The sequence below is a fragment of the Manis javanica genome, chromosome 2 (assembly GCF_040802235.1).
Source record: "Manis javanica isolate MJ-LG chromosome 2, MJ_LKY, whole genome shotgun sequence".
Taxonomy (NCBI): domain Eukaryota; kingdom Metazoa; phylum Chordata; class Mammalia; order Pholidota; family Manidae; genus Manis; species Manis javanica.
Genome location: NC_133157.1, coordinates 192,849,395 through 192,874,638, shown reverse-complemented (window position 1 = coordinate 192,874,638; position 25,244 = coordinate 192,849,395). Strand labels below are relative to the sequence as shown.

The 25,244-nt window shown below is 34.9% G+C and overlaps 1 protein-coding gene across 2 annotated transcripts in view; it reads right to left on the bottom strand.

The window, feature by feature from the left end:
- The window catches only part of PKHD1L1 (PKHD1 like 1), a 135,959-nt gene that overhangs the window by 61,817 nt on the left and 48,898 nt on the right, over positions 1-25,244 (bottom strand). For both annotated transcript variants that reach the window (XR_012128360.1, XM_073229966.1), the window contains exons 24-44: positions 24,496-24,643; positions 23,835-23,989; positions 21,877-21,999; positions 21,112-21,217; positions 19,322-19,432; positions 17,764-17,928; positions 16,679-16,800; positions 15,246-15,378; positions 14,882-15,077; positions 12,971-13,113; positions 12,449-12,553; positions 11,518-11,706; positions 10,593-10,763; positions 9,816-10,042; positions 8,091-9,075; positions 5,346-5,594; positions 4,463-4,612; positions 2,890-3,064; positions 1,786-1,942; positions 1,238-1,394; positions 461-540 (exon numbers count right to left, since the gene is read on the bottom strand). Coding sequence is in view for 1 of the 2 variants with exons in the window: in XM_073229966.1 (XP_073086067.1) it covers positions 461-540; positions 1,238-1,394; positions 1,786-1,942; positions 2,890-3,064; positions 4,463-4,612; positions 5,346-5,594; positions 8,091-9,075; positions 9,816-10,042; positions 10,593-10,763; positions 11,518-11,706; positions 12,449-12,553; positions 12,971-13,113; positions 14,882-15,077; positions 15,246-15,378; positions 16,679-16,800; positions 17,764-17,928; positions 19,322-19,432; positions 21,112-21,217; positions 21,877-21,999; positions 23,835-23,989; positions 24,496-24,643 (4,047 nt within the window). In the remaining variant the exon portion in view is untranslated. The remainder of the gene's footprint in view (positions 1-460; positions 541-1,237; positions 1,395-1,785; positions 1,943-2,889; positions 3,065-4,462; positions 4,613-5,345; positions 5,595-8,090; positions 9,076-9,815; positions 10,043-10,592; positions 10,764-11,517; positions 11,707-12,448; positions 12,554-12,970; positions 13,114-14,881; positions 15,078-15,245; positions 15,379-16,678; positions 16,801-17,763; positions 17,929-19,321; positions 19,433-21,111; positions 21,218-21,876; positions 22,000-23,834; positions 23,990-24,495; positions 24,644-25,244) is intronic.

The following is a 25,244-nucleotide window of genomic DNA, read 5'->3' as shown; positions in this document are numbered from 1 at the left end:
ATTCATATGCATCATTCAGAAAGTTAAAACCCAATATCCACAATTCTAACCATTCAAACGGAATTCTTTCCTTTTCATCCCTCTCTTTCAAGAATCGATTGTTCAGTTGGCAGTATCTTCCTTCCAAAAGGTAAATTTAAAATTTTCTAGTCACTAAATACACCAAAACAAATGTTCAGAAACTATACTGATTGACTTTAGCCATATCTCAGAGCTAATATTTCCTTTGCTCTATTTTAAATTCTTCTGTATGATAATGCACTATTATCTTCCCATTAAAAGTGCAAGAATACTCTGGGAAACTGTTTCCCCAAAGAAGGAGTTTTTCCTAATAACAGAGATATACACAAAGATAAACTGTGAGAGTTTGGTATAACAAACTATCCATTTTACACATAGTATTTTAAAAAGAAATGGAGAGAGGTTAGCAATGAATATGTATCAGGTTCTCTTCATATACCTGAAGAATGCCTCCATCTGTAATTAGAATATTTTCTGCCTGGAGCTCAATGTCAGCTTCATCAAATATTAGAGTTCCACCTATGAACCATACAATTTTGAAATATGTCACAAGGAATATTTTTATTAAATTATGCATTAAAATTAAATTTCTTATTCTCATGTGCTCTCACTGTGCATGTCAGTTAACTTCAACTTTTTTGGCAACAGAAAGTATAAAAATTTCAGACAAGATCCAGGAGTTGATAGAAAATCATGTTCCTGAACAGATTATTTTCCCTTGACAACTTGTTATTTAAATGCTATCAAATAGTACAGCTACATGAATTATAGTATTACAAACACAGGATCTCAAAATATAAATTAAGAACAAAAATAAACAATGATTTTATAACCCTTAGTACCCACTATACCAATGTTTTTCTAAATAGGAAATACCTTTTATTGTTGTGATTCACTGGAAGTGCACAGACATGCACACACACACGTTTTATCGAAACAAAAGCTTTATGAAACATTTAACTTTAAAAGATGTTTACCTATATGAATACAGTACATTCTGACATTTTTCTATTCTATTTCATTAAAAGATTCTGGTTGCAACACACTAAATTTCATACCACAAATGAACTGTAATACTCAATTTTAGAAACTGAGTATTACACTCTGCTTTAAAAACATGATAACATTATGGTTGTTCATGATCACGAATTTTGATTAAATTAACATCACAGAAATACTCCACAGGCAGTCTAATAAGAAGATTTTCAAAAATTACCCTGAATAAGCAACATTTTTAGAATAGGGGTGTTTTGATCCAGCAAAATTATCTGTCCTTTTGTAATAACAACGAGTGACCCTTCCTCTGGGGGAGATTCTCCTCCCCAGGAGAAGTTGGAGGACCAAGCATCAACGTATAGGAAGTCAGCATTATTCTGTAATAGAACATGAAAGACTTAAATGTAGGGGTTTTATCAGAATTCCTTATTCAATTTCTCAAAAAAGAAGAAATCTAAAACAGTAAACATTTTCATTAATAATAAAGTATAACTTACTTGAAATATGTTATAGTTGCCTTGAAATATGTTATAGTTAACAATTAAATGAAAGATCCATTACCAATTACCCCACAATCCAGAATAATTAAAAATCTGAGCTCATAAAATGATAGTAAGAAAAACAAGCCACTTTAAATTTTTTATAAGTACAACTCAATTATTTTTTTGGAGACATTAACAAAGTAAAAGAATCCATTCCTATTTACTTTACCTCCTATAATACTAGTTTTTCTATTGTGATCACTAAACCCAGCAGGGCTATTATTACCAGTTTGGCCATGCCAATTCTTCTGATGTTGACCTTCACTGGAGCCCACCCTGAAGGAGTGTGGGTGTTTGTCATGCAGATGATGTATGTCTTGTTGGAATATTCAACATCACATTTGGATTCAGCAATGGTGACAAGAACATTCTGTATATTTTCACTATCAAGAAAAAAGGAGGAAAAACCGATGTTTTTCTCAGATTTCTAGGTCACACTGTCAAATCCTGTTACTGATGTGCCTTATTGTAAAAATAATGATCTTACCCTACAATCCATCAAAGTGCTGACTGACACTTTCCTTCAGTCATGAGACTTCAAAATATTTGTTGAAGAAAAAGTAAATGAAGCGATTAAGAGGCCGGGAAGTAAAACCCTACAAACTGGCAGGTGTTCTAGTGCCAGAGAAAAACTACCTGGGTTGAATTTGAGAATTTCTATGTTGGTCTCCAAATAGGGGCCTTTGTAAGAGACTTTCAGGGATCATTTTCTTTATATGACATGGTTTCTACCTTCACACACTTCAGAACTTAATCTCTATGTAAAAGGCAAATCCAAGGTAGTGATCCGTACTTGAGGAATTAAAGTTGCCTTCTACGGTTTAGATGATCTGGGGTTTTGAGGTCAGTCTTATGGACTTGAAGAATGATGACTGAGTAGTACATATATTGAGTCAAAAATGAATACATTTAGGAGAAAGGAACGTAGCCTATTGCAATGAAATGGAACCTGATGCATGAAGACATGTTTCATTGATCCAATGAAACAGAGCGTGGCTGGAGTTGAGACGTTGTGGAAGCAAACAAGAAAGTGATTTACACCTGTAATGTTATGTACTAGGATTTGGGACAAGTTATCTAATCTCTCTAATCTCAGTCTCCTAACCATAAAATGGGATATAAATATCTAAGAAAGTAAGGCGGAAGTTTCTGTGGGGTCAGAAGGTGCCTGACACAAAATAAGTACTCAATAAATGTTAGCTGTTAGTGCTATTACATGCCTCAAACATGGTTTTTTGATTGCATGACTATATATCAAGCACTGTCGTTACATATGAGAAAGCAGGCACAAGGAACTCAGCACTGATGTGCATGTGTGTGACGACAGTACCTGAAGCCCGATCCCCTGACTGTGAGTCTGGTGCCCCCCGCCGTGCTGCCTCTCTTGGGAGATATTTCCTTGATGAGCGGAGTCAGTGACTCAGTGTACATAAAAGGAGTTGTGGACTGTGACACATCCTTCCCGTTGGCCACTCGCACTTCACAGGCTTGCTCAGGGCCCCCGCCTAGGAGGAGAGGTTGGAACTGAGTATGGTTCTCCATCAGGCCCATCAAAACCCTCAAACATTTTCAATAACATCTTCCTTTTCCTGAAGTCACTTTCCAACATACACAGGCCAAATGTGAAGTAATAAAGATCTTCAGCAATAGCCAAAAACATCACATAGCTCATGCACATTAGCAACAGGGAAAAACCCTTGGACCCTGCCTCAGAGCCTCTTACAGTAGACAATTCTGCAAACCTCCTTCTTTAGTTTTCCAGTCCTAGAGGATCCCACACTGCTAATTAGAGGAGCAAGGAGGAAGAACCGCTAACAGCAGGCACGCTGACAACAGCAAGGAGTGACTGCTGAGAGCAGTTAAGACACAGAAAAACTACAGAAACCCCGTACAGATGTGCAAAAAGATGCAAAGCTAGTATTAAAAGAACCTACAAAACTTGACAAATCTCAGCAGCTCTATTGCATTTAAAAAATCAGGATACAAACTCTCAGGCTGAAATGATAAATAAGTCCACTCAAAAAATGTTACATTTTCTTCAATATTTTTTCTTTTAGAAGTCAGAAAAAGAAACAAAAATGTTTAGAAAAGCCTTGTCAAATTTTGTTAATGTTTTAAAAAATGTTTGCACATAAACCATGTCCTTTATTCATCTAGAATATTCCCTTTGGTTCTTCTTAAAGTTTGTTAGATAATTAAAATTTATTGTGCACTTAAAATACACAATAAGTTTAGATATTTAAACTTTACAATAACACACTGAATTAGGGTTGATAATATCTCCATTTAGTAGAAGAACAAATTGAAACAAAGAAGATTTAAGCTACTTAGCTGAAGTGCCACTAAATAAAAATAGTGATAATAATAGTAAATCACATATCATGCTCCAGACATCATTCCATCTACTTTACATATATTGATTTATTAAACCCCACAATAATCCAATGAAGTAAGCTAACATGGTTATTCTCACTTTACAGATGAAGAAACTGAGGCACAAATGTTGACTAACTTGCCGAAAGACATAGCTGGGGTCTGAATCTTGGCAATGCTTTATCAGTTCACACTCATAACCATTATACTATCCTATCTTTAAGGATAATCTAATACTCCAGTAGGAACTTAAAACACATTCTCCTTGTGGCATGTGCAGTGTATATGATAAACTGACAAATCCCAATTTATTAGGAACAATTCAATTTGGCCCAAATGTTATGAATCTTGAAAGACATTTAAACCTGGAAAATAAAGTTCTGAAGAAATTGCTTAAATGCAGCACAGTTATAAAAGTGATTCGATGCCACAAGAGAACATTAAAAACTTGAAAGAAGAAATTCAGACTCTGATGTCTATAAAATGAGTAATTTCCCCAAAGCCTACCATTCTATTTTCTGACTACTTACCATTATTAGGTGGAGTTTCACATAATAATGTTGTGTAATCAGATTTAAGCCTATTGACTGCACATTCTGAGTCACACACTATTACAACTGAATTTTGTGGATTGAACCCAGTGCCCATCACAGTCATGGTTTGACCACCACCGAAGCTCCCTAGTGAAGACATATGAAAGGGGAAAACAAAACTAGTGAAAACAAAACCTCCTCTGTGTATATATGTAACTTTATTTTAAAACATGAAATGCAATTACATTATATGAAAAGACTCTTAGAACTGAAATTATGTACATTACATTATTTTATATATTAATTATAAATATATTGTGGTATAGTGTTGTAACATATTGTAGTTTTAAAACCTTCACTGAGTTTTTAAAGTACTCAAAAAGATCTGAGTACATATCAGATCTTATTTAGTTAACTAATAGGAACTAAAATTTTATTTTAAAGATGTCACAAAGAATTTCAGAGTAGTCAAACATAAATGTAAAAATTATTATTTTGAATACACTGATTAAACTTTATTAAGGTTTTTAACCATTAAAATTCTTTTCAAACAGAAAAATATATTTATATAGACATAATTACAGGGCAGTGATATCGAAACATGATTTTTTAAAAACTTTCCACATGTAACCTGGACATTTTAAGTGGGGTTATATTTTAAGTAAATCATATAGTACTCAGAGAAACAGGGGCACTAAACTAATATTTCTAAATGATTAATTGAAACCCTTGCATGTTTATTTGATGCACAAACAAAAATATTTTAATATGTTATAAAGCTACTAAAAGTGTTAGCACTGTTGAAGAATATATACATACTTTTCTAAATAAGTGTTTACTTAAACAAACTATTTGTAGGTTCCTGCACACTCATGCCTACCTTGGCTTGGGTGAACACTGTGAATGGTAAGAGGGTACTCAAATGCTACTGTGGACACCGCAGAGCCTTTTGTCTTATGATGCAACATAACAGGAAAAGTGCCACCAGCGTGATCTCCGGTGATGCACTGTAATGCACTATCACTGACCATGGTCACATTACACTGGCTGTTGTTTATCGTCACTGAAATATCCAAGATATCAATACCAAAATTAGATCCAGTGATCTTAATTTTGGTTCCAGGTGGACCTTTAAAAAAAGCAAACAGTATAAATATATATAAAATTTCCAATACTTGCACATGCATTTAAAGATATACCTATTTACTTCTATAAACAAAATAACAGCCAGTGCTTTACAACTAATGTAAGTATTAATAAAACGTGTGTCATATACATTTTGGCTATAATATGCATTGCAATCTCTTGTATATTAACTATAAATTATCACATTATTTTCCAGCCCTTCTGTCCTTTCTTTGAGTTTAAAGTTACTAATTCATGCTAGTGGAGAAGAGAGGGGAAGAGAGGAGGTCCAGGGTTAAGAAGTATGAATGTTTGGGCAGGGGGTGATGGGATGGAATATAATTTAGGGATGGAGCTTACTATTTTTTATTTTTATTTTGGTAGCTTCCTGATACTAGCAACTCTTTTGAGGATGGGTTTTTCTTAATTTAAATATTTCTAATATCTGTGACTTGATAAATTATGATAGGTAAATAATTAGGTATAAGTTAGTAAATTCAGAAATAAGAAATTAATTTAAAAACTTATAGTTGAATGTTGATGTTGATGGCTTGAATAAAGGTACATAAAGCAAAGAACTTCAATCCTTCTGTTCTCCTCCTTCCTCCTTTTGAAAATGCATTGAGGACAGTAAACACATGGACTTGTTCACAGGTCATCCAAATGAATTCCTATATACCTAACTATTAAGTGAATAGATATTAATCAACATTACTTATCACAGAGTCACCAAGTAGTGGTATGATTTTTAATTCAAGTAGGAATAGTAAAAATAACCATATAATTGGCCATGTAAAGATCACTGAAATGTACATGTCATTTTAAAGACTGTAGACATTAATTAAACCATTCATGTTAGGAATAGTTTTAAGATATAGGCCAAAAAAGATATTTTGGGAGGGTCTTAAATTTTTGGTTTTGTATGGCATTTTCACCTTTCAAATGGAAGTGTTTTTAAGTGTGATTTATTGCCTTGTCTCTTCAGTAAATAAAACAGTTCCTCACCTATCTACAAGTCTTACCATCTTCAAATGCATTGTTTGAAAGAGATATTTGAAGAGAGAGATGACACAGAGATGATTCATGGAAATAGGGAACATATGCCAGTATCTAGTTCATCATTTGCAAGCACTACAAATATATGGGAAATAACTGTCATTGCTATTGTTAATGTTTGCTTTTCAAAAATTCCTAAGTAGGAAAACTTGATGTATTAAAGAAAATTTCAATAGCAAACTTCTTGCAGGCAGAGAATTTATCTTAACCAAACCTGACACATTTCCTGGTAATGTAAACTGAAGAAGACTTTTTAAAAAGGCTAACATTTTTTTTAAATTAAGGTATCATTGATATACAGTTTTATGAAGGTTTCACATGAGCAACATTGTGGTTTCAACTCACTCATATTATCAAGTCCTCACCACCTCTGCGCCCCGACCATTGCAGTGACTGTCTGTCAGCGTAATAGATGCTTTAGAGCCATTACTTGTATTCTCTGTGCTGTACTGCCTTCCCTGTGACCTACCTATATTGTGAGTGCTAATTATAATGCCCCTTAATCCCCTTCTCCTTCCCTCCCCCTTCACCCTCCCCAACCCCTTCCCTTTGGTAACTGCTAGTCCCTTCTTGGAGTCTGTGAGTCTGTAAAAAGGCTAACATTTAATTATTTTCTATTAAAGGCACCATTCTAAGTTACATTATATGAATGAACTTCTTTAATTTTATGAAGTAGGTATCTGTATGAATAAGGAAACATATTTTAAAAACTTGTCCAAAGTTCCACCCCTGTAAAGTAGAACCAAGATTTGAAGCCAGCCATCAAGGCCGTGTTCTCAACCATTGCACTACAGGCTGCCTCTCCAGAATTCATTATGTGGATGATAAGTATTTCCAACAGCTTGAAGATGATCAGAAACAGCATAGCATAATAACAAAGGGTCAAGACGACATCTCAATTTATTCTTAGCTTAAAAAATGAATCATACTAAGTAAGTAAATCTTATTTTGTTATGTTTTTCCTATCTGAATGGGCCAATTATCTCCTTAAAAAGAATTAAGTTGTGTTAATAAGTTAACAATCGAGTATAGTTTCATGGAAACAAGGTATTCCAAAAATTCTCAATGGCGGTAAGATACACTACTTGTGAATTTTAATAGGTGTTTCCTGTGTCATTTCAATGTTGATGACATAAATTTATTACCAATTTTAGGCCATATATATCTATTTAGTTTTTTCCTCATTTTGAAATGTAGGTCAAGCTAATAAGGATTTTGTTTCAAAACATAAGTTGGCATTTGACTAAAAATTGTATCCTGGAATGTGTATAAAATAGTCCCGACAGAGAAACTACATAGAACTTGAATTCCATGTATTAACTGGGTTGGGTGGATTGACTAAAATGCGTCTTCATAATCATACATAAACAGTATTCCCATTCTATCCTAATAAATATTACTGATAATATGAGGTCAGGATAGTAGAAGGCAGATATTAGAGTACCTGTACTCGGGACAATTCCTCTGAGAAGTGGAGTTTTTTCAAAGGCATATGTAAATGACAGAGGTGGGTAAGCGACTGCATTAACAAAGATTTCCACACTGACGTTTCCAGCTGCCCCTGCTGGGGTACAGCAGTGAACTTCACTGGAGTTGACAGAAATAATTTGACAAGGTTCATCCCCAACAATGACTGTGGTGTTGCCTGGATAGAAGCCATTTCCTGTGATCACCAAAGTAGTTCCACCCCCAAGGCTTCCCGAAGTCGGTGTGACAGATGCTTCCGCAGGGCTGCTGACAGTGAGGTTCCCCAGAGCCAAGCCTTTGGTTCCCACCACAACTTGGAGAGCGTGCAGTCCAGCCGGGAGAGGAGTCACAAGAACAGTGATGTTCTTTTCATTAACACCCACTGCTCTGAACTGTTGGTTTCCAATGAAAACAGCAATGTCTTCCAAGACGGTGCCAAAACCTTCTCCTTCAATGAGAACTTTTACAGAATCTTTGATAGAATTTGGGGAAATTCTTGTTATAAAAGCAGTGATGTTTTCTAAATATGAAAAGCTGCAGTTCCCCTGACACTGGGCAGGCACTCCATGTATCAGAAGACCTACTTCCACAAGCTGCTGGGGAGCAGGAAATGTTTCGCATTCGATGGCTGTGTAATTTACTGACAGGACTCTACATGGAAAATGGCCCATAAGGACTTGCACACCTGCAGAGGAAACGCCAAACCCAGAGCCTTTTATGGTCACTTTTGTCATTCCTGTAGTTGACCCTGCATTTGGCAACACCATGTCAATGTTTGGCAAAAGTACAAATCGCCTCTCAAATTCAGTGGACTGTGTGTTGATTGCAGTACCCAAGTTGTAGACAGTTAATGTGACGATTTCTCTGAGACCAACATCCATTGAGTTTTGAGGGTCAATACGACACATAATGGAAGTGTTACTACTTTCTTCTACAACACAGGGGTAGTTACCAATTGTAACCTGAAAGTAAAATGAACAGGAAACAAGTCAATACATTACTCTAGTATGAACTTAAGTGTTATATTAGCAACAATTATATTTTTTAATCATGTGAAAAATTTTTTATTCATAAAATTAATTTTGGGGGATGACTAAGGCATAGCTTGGATTAATCTTAAAACTAGTTAAAGTATGAATGTATATGAATGTTCACAGCTACATTATTCATAATAGCCAAAAAAGTGAAAACACTCTGTCCATGAACTGATAAATGGATAAGTAAATGTGTATATTGTACAATGAAATATTATGCACCCATAAGAAGAAATGAAGTACTGATACACAGTACAATGTAGATAAACTTTGAAAGCATTATGCTAAGTAAATAAAGCTGGACACAAATGACCACATATTATATGACTCTATTTATAAGAATATCCAGAACAGGTAAATCCACAGAGACAGAAAGTAGATTATTGGTTGTTTAGGGCTGGGGGGTATGGAGAAGTTGGGGGTAATGTCTAAGGGCTGTGAGGTTCCTTTTTGGGGTAATGCAGATATTCTAAAATTGAATGATGGTGGCTGCTCACCTCCGTGAGTATACTAAAAGCTATCAAACTGTGCGCTTTAAGTAGGTGAATTGTAGGGTATGTGAATTATATTGCAGTGAAGCTGTTGGAAATTAAATTATGAGGCTATGGACAAAACATCTTCCTTTATTCAAGTATATAGAAGATAGAAGAAGATTTTCATGGTCTTACCTTATTAGCACATGAGAAGTTACTGAAGCCACACCCCGTAATTGTTACCAATTCAGTGAGTGTTCCGGTAGATGGACTAATGTTGCTTATAGATGGTGAAAAACAACTTGAAAGCTCAAAAAGAAATCTATGTGAATATTTAAGCTCGGTATTATTCGGGCCACATGGGGGTTCTGTTGCTAGGCAGCCTTCCACAGAGCTTCCCAAGTGCAAACTCACTGGTCCTCCTTTAGACAAAAGAATGGCCTGTAAGCGATGGATCAACCTCTAAAAGAAGTGCTTCCAGACTGCATTACTCTCTATTTCGATAATGGCAGTTTATATTCTGGTAAAACTCTTTTTCTAATGACAAGAGGGGCTCAGGCAGTACAAAGAAAAAGAAAGACCTGGGCAAAGATGGTGTAGTAAAGGGAGAAGAGAGAATATAAAATTAATTATTTTTCCATTTATCTAAGGCTATATCTCATGGGGAAAATAAAACAATAATATCATCTCACACTTTAATTTAGTTTCAGGCACATACAGATGTCAGAACTTTTTCACATTACATCTTCTTTGAGGCACACAAGAATTCTGGGAGACTGGCAGGACAACATGAATATGATCCTTATTATCTAGAATAAATTCCCACCTCAGCGCAGTCCAGACCTATCAAGGTCATGTGGCTGGTAGGAGACAGAAGCCAGGTTAGACCCAGTCATCTGCTTCCTGCCTGAGCAAGATCACATGAATCTCGAGTCACCTGAGGAACAGGGCTTTCATCTGTGACCCTCTTACCTTGGGCATATGTGGCTTCAGTGCCACCCACAAACAGGCGCAGGGGAATGTGCCTGGATTCAGCAGGCCAAACATTAATGACTCCTTGGAGAAAAATGGAGTGAGCTTCATCAACAGACCCACTGCTATAATAATGGATTCCAGGTGAAGTAAATTGGTAAGAAAATGAACCTGCCATAAAATCACATTGTACATAATAAATATAAGCAACTAATGCATCTTTGAAAAGAAATTTGGAATGACCACTCAAATGCATATACAGATAATAGGTTTCTTATTTTTTTTATGCTTGTGAGATTTCAAGAGAAAGTCACAAAAAAATGTATCACTGGCTATTAATGAGCTGTCTTGTGTAATGAAATTACATTCCAGGAACACCAGATCCAGTGTTAATTTTCTAGAAAACCATGTCAAGACTGGTAGAACTTCTCAAATTAAAAAAAGAAACCCAACATGCAGTGAAAAATAAACAATACTTAGTTTGTTCATGAATAAAAAGTTCAAACCACTACATGTATAGACAGACAGGCAGCCTACAAGGCACTCTGTACACAGCTGCAGGCGAAATACTGATTTTCATGCTGATGCCAATCAACAGAAGTTCATTGTTTGCTGCTAGACTGGCATGATTCGAACATATAACCCAATTTTCTTTGTATTTTGCTTGTTTTCATGTATTTTTCAATTGATTACTCCAGTATGATATCAGAACTCATCTCTAATGTGTAAAATAGTTTACATTGATTTGTAATATTTTGTAAATTTATGATATCTTCAGCAGTATTCAGTTGACAGTAATAAAATGTCAACTAAACCATTTTGGGTATTCATATATATGCAAAAGTATTTTAAATCTAAACAAAATGTCTTCTATTATATATAGGGCAAAAAGCTGGATGCAAAATGAAGCCACATGGAAACATACCTGATGCAGTTTTTTCTCTTCCATTTGTAAATCCTTTGCCATCATAAATTACACTTCCAGGACTGGAGACAGAAAAAACGCTGTATCCTATTCCCCTAAGAAATGGGTGTGCTTGCCAGTGCCATGTCACTGTGTCTCCCACAGATACATTTAAGACTGACGGTGACCAGGCATAACCTAATCCATGTACTGGGAGAATTGAGTCCAATTTTAAAAAGAAAAAGGAAAAGGAGTAAAAATTCTTAACAATTGTCTTCGAAATACTGCATTTTTATACAGCCTCTAGTAGAAAAACTTTTCAATTAACATTATAAAATGTTTATGTGCATAATTTAAATGCAACAAAAATGAACAGAAATAATGGAATGTAAGGTAATGAGAAGCTAAGGAAAACAATGAGCCACACAACTCCAAAACTGATCATCAAGAGACTATTTGAAAAAAATCAGGAAAAGTAAAAAAATCAAGTTGTCCAGAAACAACACATGGAATCTTTTTAAAAGCTACGATCAATCCTTTCTTTTTATTGACGTGTAGTTGACATTACGATCGATTCTTTAACATAAGAATTTTCTCAAGCATAGAGGCATGCCAACATCTATATAATTTCAATTTGAATATTTATTCAGAATATTTATGTCAGAATACTGGTAATAAATCACACTAATTCGGGAGGTCCTGTACTATAATAAAACCAAATGGCAATTCTAAACTTGGAAATTTTAAAGTCCAGCCTTTTAGACTCAAGTCTACCACTGATTTCTTCTGTATGTGACTCACTCTGTCAAGGTGATAAATTATAGACAAATTATTGATAAATTTAGAGAAAAATAACAAAACTTATACTTTTAAGTATTAAATAAATAAAAATAAAATTAATTCCAGGGTAAATGGCTGCCTTTATTTACAATATGTATGTGTCACCTGATACCTGAATCTTTCCCATTGTTGGTAACCCTGAACACATTTCCTGTTGAATGAAGAATACATTTTATGACATTTTCTGATGATAATGTCACATTGCAAGGGAAGGACCCTAGAAAGAAAAAAGATGGGAAAACATTTTTTTCCAAATATTTTTTGTAAAATATAGAGATAAAGTACAATTGTAAGCAGACAGGGCCCTATCAAAGCTCTATATTATATCATAGCATCTTTGGTACTTTTTTCTGATAGTAATCATGATGAGTACTGATTATTTTTAGAATGGGGACTTCCCCTTTTTAAAGAGTTCTATACACATTAGATATATAATAATTATTATTTATTGAAATCAAAAGCAGTTACTTTTATCTTTACCACCTTAACCAAATACACTTAATGTACACTTGTATGTGCTGATATAAAAATAAAGCTTCCATGACTGAGAGTATCTGTGTAATAACTCAGCATCAATAGCACATCTTCTGAAGTGAGATAAATAACAGCCCTTCAGTGAGGATGAAAGTCTTACCCAGCAGCACCACGTTCTCAGCTGGTATCGGGCTGAACCCCAAGCCCATTATAGTGATTTCAGTTCCACCATATAAAGAGCCTCTCTGTGGAAACATGTTGGTCACTTCCAAAATATACCATACAGAAGCATTTAACTTGTCTCTGAGAAAGAAAATGGATGATTCAATAAGCTTTCTATGGGGTCATGTTGCTCAACTCTTATTAGGAAAAGATTCATTCAAGGAGGAAATAATTGAATATTTAAATAGACATTACTTTTTCAAACTAGATAATATGATAATCATCATGACCTCAGTTTGGTTATGTTTGTGTGTGTGTGTGTATATATATATATGTATGTATGTATATGCATACACACACACATGGTATATGTGGTATATATGGTTTATGGTATACATACATATAAATGGTATGTGTGTGTATATATATGTATGTATGTGTGTTTATATACATATAAAAGTTTTTCCTTTACTGTGAAAATTAAATTTCTGAAAAGCTCATGGTGGAAGAATTTGGGATAGGTCTTAAAATATTATGGGAAAAATATGGTTATGAGAACTGAAGTCACAAGAAATACATAAAATCCTTTAAAATATTTTATATAGTCATTAGAGTAAAACATAGAGGCAGTGTTATCTATAAAAAAGAATAGCAATGAAATTCCATACCTTTTATATAAGTAATAAAAAATTTGTGCCATCAATTTGAATTTATCATCCTATGTTTGTTGAAAATTTTTCTTGATCTCCCTACTATTTCAATGAAAATGTTTTTAATACTCTTTGCTTTGTTACAGACAACGTGTCTACTGGGAGGCCATCAAAATGTACAATGCTTTTCTGACCTGACATGTAGACCCAACTTCCACCTCCCAGCTCCTGATAACTCAAATGAGTCTTTGTGTTAACTTTTATTTAACTTCCGCAGCATAACTGTACTGGCATTTCTTGAATCACCACTCAAATACCCAGTTTCGCATAGGCAGTTCTGCCCATCACATCATCACGCCAAAGCACAAGCTTCCAGCTCTCCTAGAACCCCTGAGGGCTCTGCCTGTGAGTCTCGGGAGATGGGAGACTGAGCTTTAGATTTATGGCTGCTTATCTTCCTTCACCTCAATATTCTGCTGCAATGGTCTCTCCTTCTACTCTGACATCAGCTTTACTTGCCTTTTTTTAGCCCCTAAATTTCAGTTTTCTGTTTTACTAAGTATTCTAAGCCAGTAACTTACTTATGCCAGATTAAAATTTTACCAGTTAACAGACAGCTTCAGGAAGGAAAATACTAAACACTTACCCAAAGACAACTTAGAGCTGGAGAAGGATTCTCTCCATCCTCTCTCTCAGATGTGCAGCTCCTACCCATTTCTTGGCTTAACTATTACCTTTTTAGAGAACTCTTCCTGTCCTTCAGGAAAAGTTAGCCCTCTCTGTCACATGCTCTCACAGCACATATGGCATATATGACCTCTTATTCACAGCCTTTTTCATGTTTATAGTTGAGTTGTTGATGTAATCCTCTGTTTGAAATCTACTTCCCCAACAAATTGTGGACATCATGAATGGTGAGGACATGTCCCTCTTACCTTCCACTGTGAATCCAGCACTGAGCAAGTACCTGCCCCCCAACAACTGCTTGATAAGTATTTGCAGAATGAATAAAAATCATGAGACATATTCATAAACTTAGTTCCACAGGGAATCTCACAACCTAATCTGAATGGTATCAGTCTCAACACTAAGCATATTGCACTTTATGAGATATTCTCAGAACTGCTTGCTGAAGGAGATGCAGAAAAATAAAAAAAGCAATAGAAATAGTATAAAATTAATCACTATTTATTTTCCTATTCCAAAACTATTAGCTCCAGGTATTCTATGACTCCATTAAGTTTATGGTCATACTATACCTTGTTGATGCAAAACCCCAGTTTCTGACTTCTACATAGATACCATGTTTTCCAGGAGACAACTTGGGCAAAAGGCATCTAATGCCTGTGAAGTTCCAATGAAGGATCTGGCAGGGTTTTCCTCCAACATATACTTCCACATTTTGTGTGAGCTCATTTCCAAAGTTGTAACCCTTAATTGTTAAATTAACTTCTCCTATTATTAAAAGAAAAAAATGTTATAAAAAGATTCAACTTACAATCTACTATGAAATCTGCATATTACATAAACAAACTAGAAATAGTTTTTTTTTTCTCTCTCTCTTTCCATACACACACACACACACATAAGTCAAATAACTGATTTTATTGAAGAATTTATTACCTAATACTGTCCGTACTTTTGGACTAAAATCAGTTATAACTGGAGTCTGTAAACAATTATAACTATAAGCATCCTTTGTGATAGCTTGATATCCATTGGTAATAACTGAAATATCAACTGTGCCCTCAATTCTCTAAAATAAGAGGAAAAAACAAGACAATTAGAAAATATTAAATGTTGAGATGCAGAAATCTAATGGCTAAAAACAGAATTTATTCATAATAAAACTTCCAAAGATGTTTTATTTCAAAGTCATGAATCAGAGTCAGTTTTAAGATATTCAGAAAGTTGTGCAGTCATATGTAAGTTACATGTTTAAATTTTTAGGTAAAGGTATATGATATAGTGGTTTTATGGGTATTCAATTTAAATGCATCTATATGATTGGATTCCTGAAGGTTCTACAATTTAGTTCTGATGCTCTGGACAAGTGATTCTGTAACTGATAATGTGTAAGATTCTAAAAGTTTGACTTACTGCTCTTGAAATAGACTCAACCTTCATTTGTATTCTTCTTTGCTGACTAATCGCATTATATCTTTTGTTGACCTAGTGCCAGAATCCCAAACTAACACTTGGAACCCTAAGAAAAATATTTGGAGCTTTCATTGATGCAGAGCCTATACACTTCCCAAATAGGAAAAACAGTTGTTCTAGCATGTAGTGCTTACTTAATGCACACTCGTGTTTAACCGAATGACATAATGTGAACCCTTTTAATTTACTGCATCCCCCAGATTCTCATTTCCATCAGCCAGTCCAACGTGTGCTCAAATTTACTTTTCCTACAGATTTCAACTACATAATACCCACACTTGGACTGCTTCATTTTTTTTTAATGTCAGTGACTGGATAATTATCCTTTTCCATGTAGTAAGCAAACCAGAATCCTGGTTTAAATTTAAACACTGTTTTTCAAAATTAAAGAACAATGAATGGTGCTACAGATGCAATATTCCATGAGCAACTTCATGGATTACTGTCAACAAACTGAAGCTTTAACACATCTACAACATAGGTTCCTTTCTAAAAACAAAAAATGTCTAGATTTGCTTCCCTGACTTTCTTTAGACTATTTATTAGTACTGAATTTTTTCTTCTATGGATTGACCAGGTTGACTCCTATTCATCCTTCAGCCTCCAATAACATATCAACTTTGTGAAACTCTCTGATTCCCTTTCCCCTGTATTTTATTTTACTACACATCTACTTCTATTATTTCAAGTCAAACACATAATTTAATACTGATTTACATCTCTGTCTTCTTTAATGATGTTAAGTGTCTAGAATATGGAGATGCTTTGTATTTGGATCTTAGCAGAAAGATGTTGAAGAAATGCTGCAGTTCCTGGGAAAAGATGTCATTTGCCTAATCCTCTAAGATGTTCTTTAATTCATAAGATTTCAGATGTAGGGGGAAAAAATGTCTTACTTTAGGTGTTCTGCAGGTTATCTTATTCAAATTCACTTCAATCACATTGCAGGTTTCATTTCCAATTAATACCTTTGAAGTTTCATTAAAGCCAAATCCAGATAAAGTTAGAAGAGTACCACCTTCATAAAGAAACAACAACAAAAACAGATCAACTACAACAAAAAGAAACTTCGGCAATAATCTAACTCATCATTCAAGAATTGTCTAATCATTCAAGAGATAGGTTGGTAAAAAGATCAAGGACCAGACTCGAGATATATACCACTGCTACTACATACCTGTGCCTGAGCTCTGAAGTCTGGTACTACAAATGAGTTGGGCTAAGCGATTTAATGAAATAACATAGATTTACAAACAACATTTGCTTTGGTGTATTACTAGCCACAATTTGTATTTTCCATAGTGCCTTCTCCATCCTAAAGAGAAATTATGTTGTTCCCATTTGTTCAACCATTGCATGGGCAGACAATGTAAATGACTTAAGGCTTTCACCAAATCCCAAATTTTAATACCTCTAAGTAAAAGCAAAAATCCTAATAAGATAAAAATAAAGTAAAATAAAAACAAAAAACATACCAAAAAGATCAAGACCAAAGCACAAAATCCAAAAGTAAGCAAGCAAACAAAAATCCACAAAGGAAATGAAGCAGGGCAGGAAAAATGTGTTATTTTCTTTCTATTTTCTGCCCAACCTTCCCTTCCCCAATTTGTTCCTGGGAACTTTTTCTGGGTCAAGTAGCTCCACTGAGACTGTGGTAACAAATGGAGCAGCTGGTAAGCAGAATAATAACTAATAAATCTTATCTTGACGTAATTGATGAGCTTGCTATAGAAACATGTAATAATTGATGATATGAATTCAATAACCTACGATGTAAATGTAAGCAGCCACCCTGACTTGTTCTTCATAAGAAACAAAAGAATTAGTCAGCCATTTAACCACTGTGCTTTCTGAAAAGGACTCTCCTTTGTTCTCTATGAGGGAGCTTCGGGTTTCTCTCCATTCACCCTGTTCTAGAAACAGTACATTGACATGATGGAAATGCAGGCAATTTTCTTTGTTTAGAACAATTAACTATTACCTGCTAGACTTCCAGAAGCAGGCTGGATGTGCGAGATCTGGCTCTGATAAGTGAAGTGGAATACCTCACCCTCTATATTCCGGGCTAGTCCAACATCAGCTATGGACACTGCAACTGGGAAATGTCCAGCACTTCCATTCAGAATCTGGCACTTGATTTCATTTTCTTGTGATAAATAAGAAAGTGATAAAGCAAATGTCTTTGTGAGATAAAATTACCAAATTTTATATTTCCAAATATAAACATAGGCATTCCTTTTTATACCCCCAAGAAACAGAGCTAAGGAAAACTACTCATGTGGGAAAAAATACTTGCAAACTATCTGATGTTATAAATCAGACACTCCCAAAAGAGAGGTAAAATAATAATGAAACTAAAGTATACAATTTGCCCCTGATTGCTACTGTGGTGAAAAGAAAAAGTTACTGTAATAATAATTTAAAAATTCCTAATCTGTAAAGTCATCTATATTGATAATTCTAAAACTTTTGATCCAATATGTTGTTTATACCTGAAACTCAGTAAAACATAAGGTTTCATCAGGAAAGGTGATCAAAAGCTAAATGAAAACATCCTTCAGTTCATTTAGAGCAGTACATGCACATTTTTTTAAGTTCATTTTTATTTTTTATTTTTTATTAAGGTATCATTGACATACACTCTTACAAAGATTTAACACTCTTACAAAGAAAAACATTGTGGTTACTACATTCACCCATATTATAAAGTCCCCCCCATGCCCCAATGAAGTCACTGTCCATCAGTGTAGTAAGATGCCACAGAGTCACTACTTACCTTCTCTGTGCTACACTGTCTTCCCCGTGAACCCCCCTATACCATGTGTACCAATCATAATACCCCTCAATCCCCTTCTCCCTTCAGTATATGTACATTTATAATACAGGTATAACACTGACACAGATCTCAAGAATACATAGAAGATCTAACTTTAAAACAACTTAAATGATGTGGAAGATGGATTTACTTATGTAATTTCAACCTATTGAAATTCGGGAAAACACGTAGGATTGTGAAAGATAAATATTAGGGAAATAAATAATTTTGGCCCTTACTCTTTCAAGAGTAGAAAATGTGAGTGATTTTGAAATTCTATGTTGATAGATAGAGAATCTGTTGGCCTAGAGAACTCAGAGAATTTGGCTGTGTCTTCTTACCGCATGACTAATGTGGCATTGTGAAAGCATCAGCAGAGGGGACCATGGAATATCAGAGTGGCATTTTATATATTTTTGTGTCTCAGAGACAAACCAAGGAAGAGAAGCTTTCATGTCATCACTTTATGAGGGAAAAAGGATGAAAGTCAACTGTTAGGGGATAAAGACACTGTGTGACAGTGAAATAATTAGTTTCACTGATTGTGGTCATAACTAAAGCCGAAGAATAAAAAGGTAAGACAATTATCCAGAGCAATTTGCCAATTTCATGACCCCATAGGGGACTATGTAGGATACAGTTGTGATGATACTCCTCTTTGATTCCAGTTTCTCTTAGAGAAGAGCAATTAGATGCAATAATAATAATTTTACAAAAGACTTACCATCCACAGAAAGAAGAGAACAACCTACTGGTCCAACAGAGACTGATACTGCTGAACTAGGAAAAAATCCAGAGCCTAATATGGTTAGAATTGTGCTTTCTTCATAGGACCCTGAAAGTGAGAAATTTAAATAACAATATTAAGATGAAAACACGCAGAATCTATTGTTATGAAATCACATATTTCCCAGAGAAAGATAAACCTATCTTTATATAAGCAAGCAGGGAAAAAAAGACATTTATTTAGCAATAGTATTTTTTTTCTGTTGAATTATCCTACATTGCTTTATATTTTAAATCTATGTTGGTAGAGATTAGCAGAAAGAATTATCTGACTAAAAGCATGGGATGAGGTAAGATAAAGAAAATTATTCTTATGACAAAGAAATTAAACAGACATCCCTATATGGTAGCTTAGATTATGGCAGAACTGTCTTCAAAAAACTCATGAGACTAAGATAAATTGGACTATAAGTGTTATGGACACTTTCTATTCGAAATAAAATATGATTCCTTTACTAGGGTGATGTATATCCTAAAGTACGTGGAATATTCCTGGTTTATACCTGCTGTCCCTGCATCTTATACTTAATGTTTTTAAAAGTGTCTATATTTGCCTGATAAATGATATGGCCACCCTTATTAAATGACATCACATACAACACAGATTCCACACATATTTTTTATACAGCTGAGAATCAAAAACTCTAACATTTTAGAAGAAAACATAATAAAATATCTTACTACCCTATAGACATATTTCTTAAAAAAGATACAAAAGGTAATGGTAGACCATAAAGGAAAAGATAAATAAACTAGAATAAATCAATGATTTAACTGTGTCTATGAACAAGATAGTAAGACAAAAGTTGATAAACTAGCAGAAGATATGCAAAGAATTGCTAAAAACACAATATATAATACACAGTTAAAAGTCAATAGAGAAAAGATGATTTGATAAACAGATAAAAGATGTTAACAAGCATACAAGAAGAAACATACAAGGAACATACAAGAAGATGCTCACATGCATTACTTATCAGGGGATAGACAAACTAAAGGTGAGAAAATTCTTTCATCAGAATTTCTTCAATCAGATTGACCAAAGTTAGGAGGCTGATAATATAAAGTTTAGGCAAGGATGTGGGGATATGGTGCTTAGCCACTAAGATTAAATATGAGATTATATTTCTGAGCTTATCTTTCTGACTGAAGAAAAGCCATTCCTTACAATCCTTACTCCTGTTGTTTGTTTCAGTCCTTGGGAGTTCAGATACAAAGCAAAATCATTTTTTTCTTAAAAGGAGTAACATACTAGATGAAGATAGAGTATGTTCTTGGCAATAATTTTTCTATCATTCTCAAATCTGATACTTGATTATTTTCATTTAGTAAACAGCAGTTGTCTCATTACTAGGCTTTTGATCCGAAATCACCTAGAAGAAGTGGTCTCATATGATGAAAGTTTCCTATTAATATCTTAGCTAATAGAGTTTAACAAAAATGCCTCATTGTCAGAGCAAAATTTTAAACTGATTCTAATGTGGTGAAGTTAGAGAAGTAGAAGTCTGATGGGTCCAACCTCAAAAGTGTTTTCTTTTTCCAAAATAAGCAATTAATGCTCTTTCCATAGCTTTATGATTTGACACTTTTTTCACTATGTAGTAATGTCTGCCTGCCTTAGTTGGTCAAACTTGTATATTAAAAAAAAGATCATTTTCAGAGCGCGTTCTTGCTAGCTGTTTTCTACCTGCTACCCTACTCCAACTTAAAAAGATGGCAATTAATTACCTTGAGAAGGGCTCATGGCCCAGATTAGGGGAGTAGTCATGGGATCCCAGGTAAACCCACAGTCACCTGAACATTTAGTTGGAATTCCATTGACAAAGACTTCAACCTTCAAATAAAAAAGCACAAAGAGAGAGAACAGGGGTAGCACAGTCAAGTAGAGTATCTATAGGATTTAGAACAAATGATGGAATTTTGTTTGCTTACAAAAATTAGTCTATACTTTTTTTGCTTGGATACTTCATTCATTCAGCAAACATCAGGAACAGTTGTAAATGTTAGAATATAGCAATACAAGATGCATGAATGCAATATTTAGCCAAACAGATGATACACCTGCTGTATTCTAGTTGGGGTGGGATAGCTAGTAGCATAAACTACACACTTTTAAAAAAAGTAGTGCATTTTATGCTCTGGTGGTGCTGGTGCTTGAAGGAAAATGAGGTTGTTTTGGGAAGAGTCACCTAAGTGCCTTACACTTAAATTCCCCATCATAAAAGTACTAACAATTATTACTTTATGAATTAAGATTAATCCAATACTAATAGGTAGTAGTAGGGCTTTCAAATCTATTCTTTCATCATAAGGAATATAGTTTTCCCAAAAGTTATGAAATAATATTATTAAGTTTATCAACTGTTCACACAAATCTTCACATGAAAATAAGATGTCATCCTTCCTGTTTTACCAGGTCCTTCATGTATTACAAACTAGTTATACATTTAAAATTATGTTAAATTTATGCCATAAGTAAAGTTTCAAAAATACCTGTGGCTTTTGGCTGGGTGTACGAAGTAGGTCTCCAAGTATGCGTTGTCTGAATAAGCCACCTTCCTTTATCTTTATAACTGTCATGTTAGCCTTTTCTCCAAAGATGTTGGAATCATTCACCTATTTTTAGATAAAAGTATTTTATGAGAACTATGGTAAATATGACCATACTAAATTTTTCTTTTTAAATTAAAGCAGGGCTGAAAGTGAATAAAAGTCAAATAAAAAATAAATTCAAACTGTTTAAGTCACATTTTTTGGAAAAAGGTGCTTCTTTAAAAATGAGCATAATCCACCCAAGAAAAAAATGCTAAGATCATTGTATTATCATGTATTGCATCAATTACAATTTGGATTAAATGACTAAAATTAACTTGAATTTTTAGAATAAAATATGTTTAAGGAAAATGAATTTACTAAATTTTAATTTTTCAAAATGTTCTATGCTTTGGATTTACGATTGTTGAATAATTGAAAAATTTAGTTGTCTTTCCACTTGAGGGTCAAACTTTTCCCGTTTAGTATTTTTTTGCCTCTGACTACTCATCCACTTACAGAATTACATTTTCAGCCAGTGGTTAACAATGAAACCTAATTAAACCAATATGTACAAGTTGGTCATTCCAAAATCCCAGCCAATGTGGCAGCCTTCAGATGTGCACAGGGGCTGACAAAGAGGTGGGGTCCCCATGCTGGGCCCTGTGTGAGCCAAAGTGATAGGGGCAGAAATAATGAGCGAGCACAGGAGACAGAGCAGGGGGTCAGTGCACAGACATTGGCAGCCGTGTCTCCCCAAGCCCCCCCAGCAAGCTCCCAAGTGGGAGACCAGACACTAGATCTGTCTTAGTTGCAAAATTTTTGAATTCTAGTTTTAGATCATGTGTTTTCTTAAAATAACTGCCACATCTATGACTGTTACTATTTTGCACATGCATACAGTCTGTGTATAATACATTAAATTCTACACATATGCTTTTTTTGATCTCCTCTTCCCCCTCTCCTCTTTTTTCCCCCCCAAATGGTTTCCTATGGAGACTTCTGTACTTTTTCCATCTTATGTCCTGGACATCTTTCCAGGTGAATATATATGGATCTACACATGATTCCATGGTAGTCAGGCTAAGGTTGTGTCATTTTAACAACCGTATTGATAGGTATTTAGGTTTCTAGGTTTTTACTATTACAACTGATGCTGCAGAGACTACCTTTGTACCTATATCATTTCATATTTGTATATTATCTCAGTACTATAAGCCATATAGCTGAGATTGATAAATCATAGGTATCAATGTCTAGATACAACTCGATTATCCTCAAAGGTTATACTAATTTACTTTCTCACCAACAATGCATGAGAAAGACTGTTTTCTCCCATTGCCATCATTACTAGGAAGTGTCATCTGTTCAATGTTTCAGTCTCTCTTATACTACTCTCCTTCCCGTACACTGGGCCTCATACCACTCTCCCACCCCTCCTGCACTCCAACTAAGCAAAAGTAATTAGACGAGAACTTAAGGTACAAGTTTCTCACAAACTTGAAATGGTCCTCTTTAAAACCAGAGCAGTGTCCAAGGCCCCAGAATACAGCTCCAGTGTGTAGTAAAAGAACCATACATGGTGAGGCCAGTTATGCTCAGCCCTCCCTAAATTATAGCCTGATTTAGTTCTGATACTGGCTCTGGCTAGCCTCCTCCTGGCCCTGTTAAGGGTCTTCTTAACACTTATTCCCAGATTTTTCCTAGGAAGGAATCACGAAGGAAGTACCAACAGCTCTTCTCTACAAAGGAGAATGTCTGATCAACTTAATTTAGAACAATCTCCTCAATTTCCTTCTTTGATGTTTACAGTTTGCATTTCTAAAATTCTACACGGCCTCTAATTCCTTTAGGAATGAGGCAGGGTGCAAATAAACAAGTAACACAGAAGAAAACAGAAGCCAAGCCAAATAAGGAACCTGTAGAAGATTCTGCTTTCCACATTTGCTCCTCCACTTGATGTTCCATGAATATCCAGCACAGGTTCCTTCTCGTGTAACTGAGACTTGTCCCACTTCCTCCAGACTCCGGAGAGCAAACTGTAAATCTGCAGCTGACACAGCAGCTGGGAGGCCTGCACTCGCAGAGGGATGGCGAACGGCAGGAGTCAAAAATTCACAAACTAACTTCATCCGTCGTATACATGAACTGTGTATTATATATTATCACTTGTAAACCAACTGTCCTCCAAATGAAATCTGCATTTTACTTATAACAAGAATTTATATATTTCTTGAAAACAAAAATTACATGAGTAACATACCTTAAATTATAGACTTGGCTTAAATACTTTTATTTTTAATATCAATTAACTTTATAGATAACCTATAAGCCATGGATATAAAAGAGAAACAAATCTTTGGGAATATAATCTGGTATATCTGGTGAGGCACTAAAGAAAATATGAAAACATAATTTGTTCTGGATAATTGAGCTTAACATTACTGATGTAATCTCAACTATATAAATTACTTAGAGAAATAATAATAGAAATACTCCAAAATGTTTATTATGGTGGCCTAAATCAGCACTATCCAACTGATATATACATATACCAATGTTAGGAACTTTCTCAGATACCTTTGAGAATACGTCCAGAAGCTTGAATGTCAAAGCTGCCACTCAGAGGTGGAGACGCTGCTTGAACTCTTTGAATACGAATCTTTGACTCCCCTGGCCAATTATTTCCTCTGTAAACAGACTCATTCTCGGTCTCATTTGTGATTATCTAATTTCCAAAATAAATATAGATGAAATGATTTAACATAGCGATGGCTACAATGATTCCCATTTCACCCTGGTACACTCATGTGACATGACATAAATGAGCCTCAGGTATTCAGGATTCTTCAGGACATTAAGGAGAGCTACGTGAATCAGCACAGGCTGTACCTATAGAGCTGCGATAATGAGGCCAAAGTGAACTCGGTCATCTGTGCAGCACTCAGCTGGAGCCACAGCAGTACCTCATTAATTCAGAGTGTACCCTCTGTCACTCAAGGAACAAACATTTATTGAGCAGGCATTCTGTTCAAGCTACAGAGCTAATCAGTGGGAAGGCAAAGAAACATGAGATGCAATCTCAGCTTTCAAAAAACTAAAAATCTTCTGGAGCAATAACATATAGGCCCTTGAAAACTGAACTAGCAATATGAAGAGGTGTCTGAGCAGGACAGTGACTGATACAGACTCAGGAAATACTTGTCTAATGCTGAATGCTAATCAAATGACAAAAGTAAGATGTGCTCTAAAAAAATTTATAGATCATAGGTCCAGTAGTGAAAATGATATCTCCTGTTTCTGATCCCTCACTGTTACCTATTAACCTT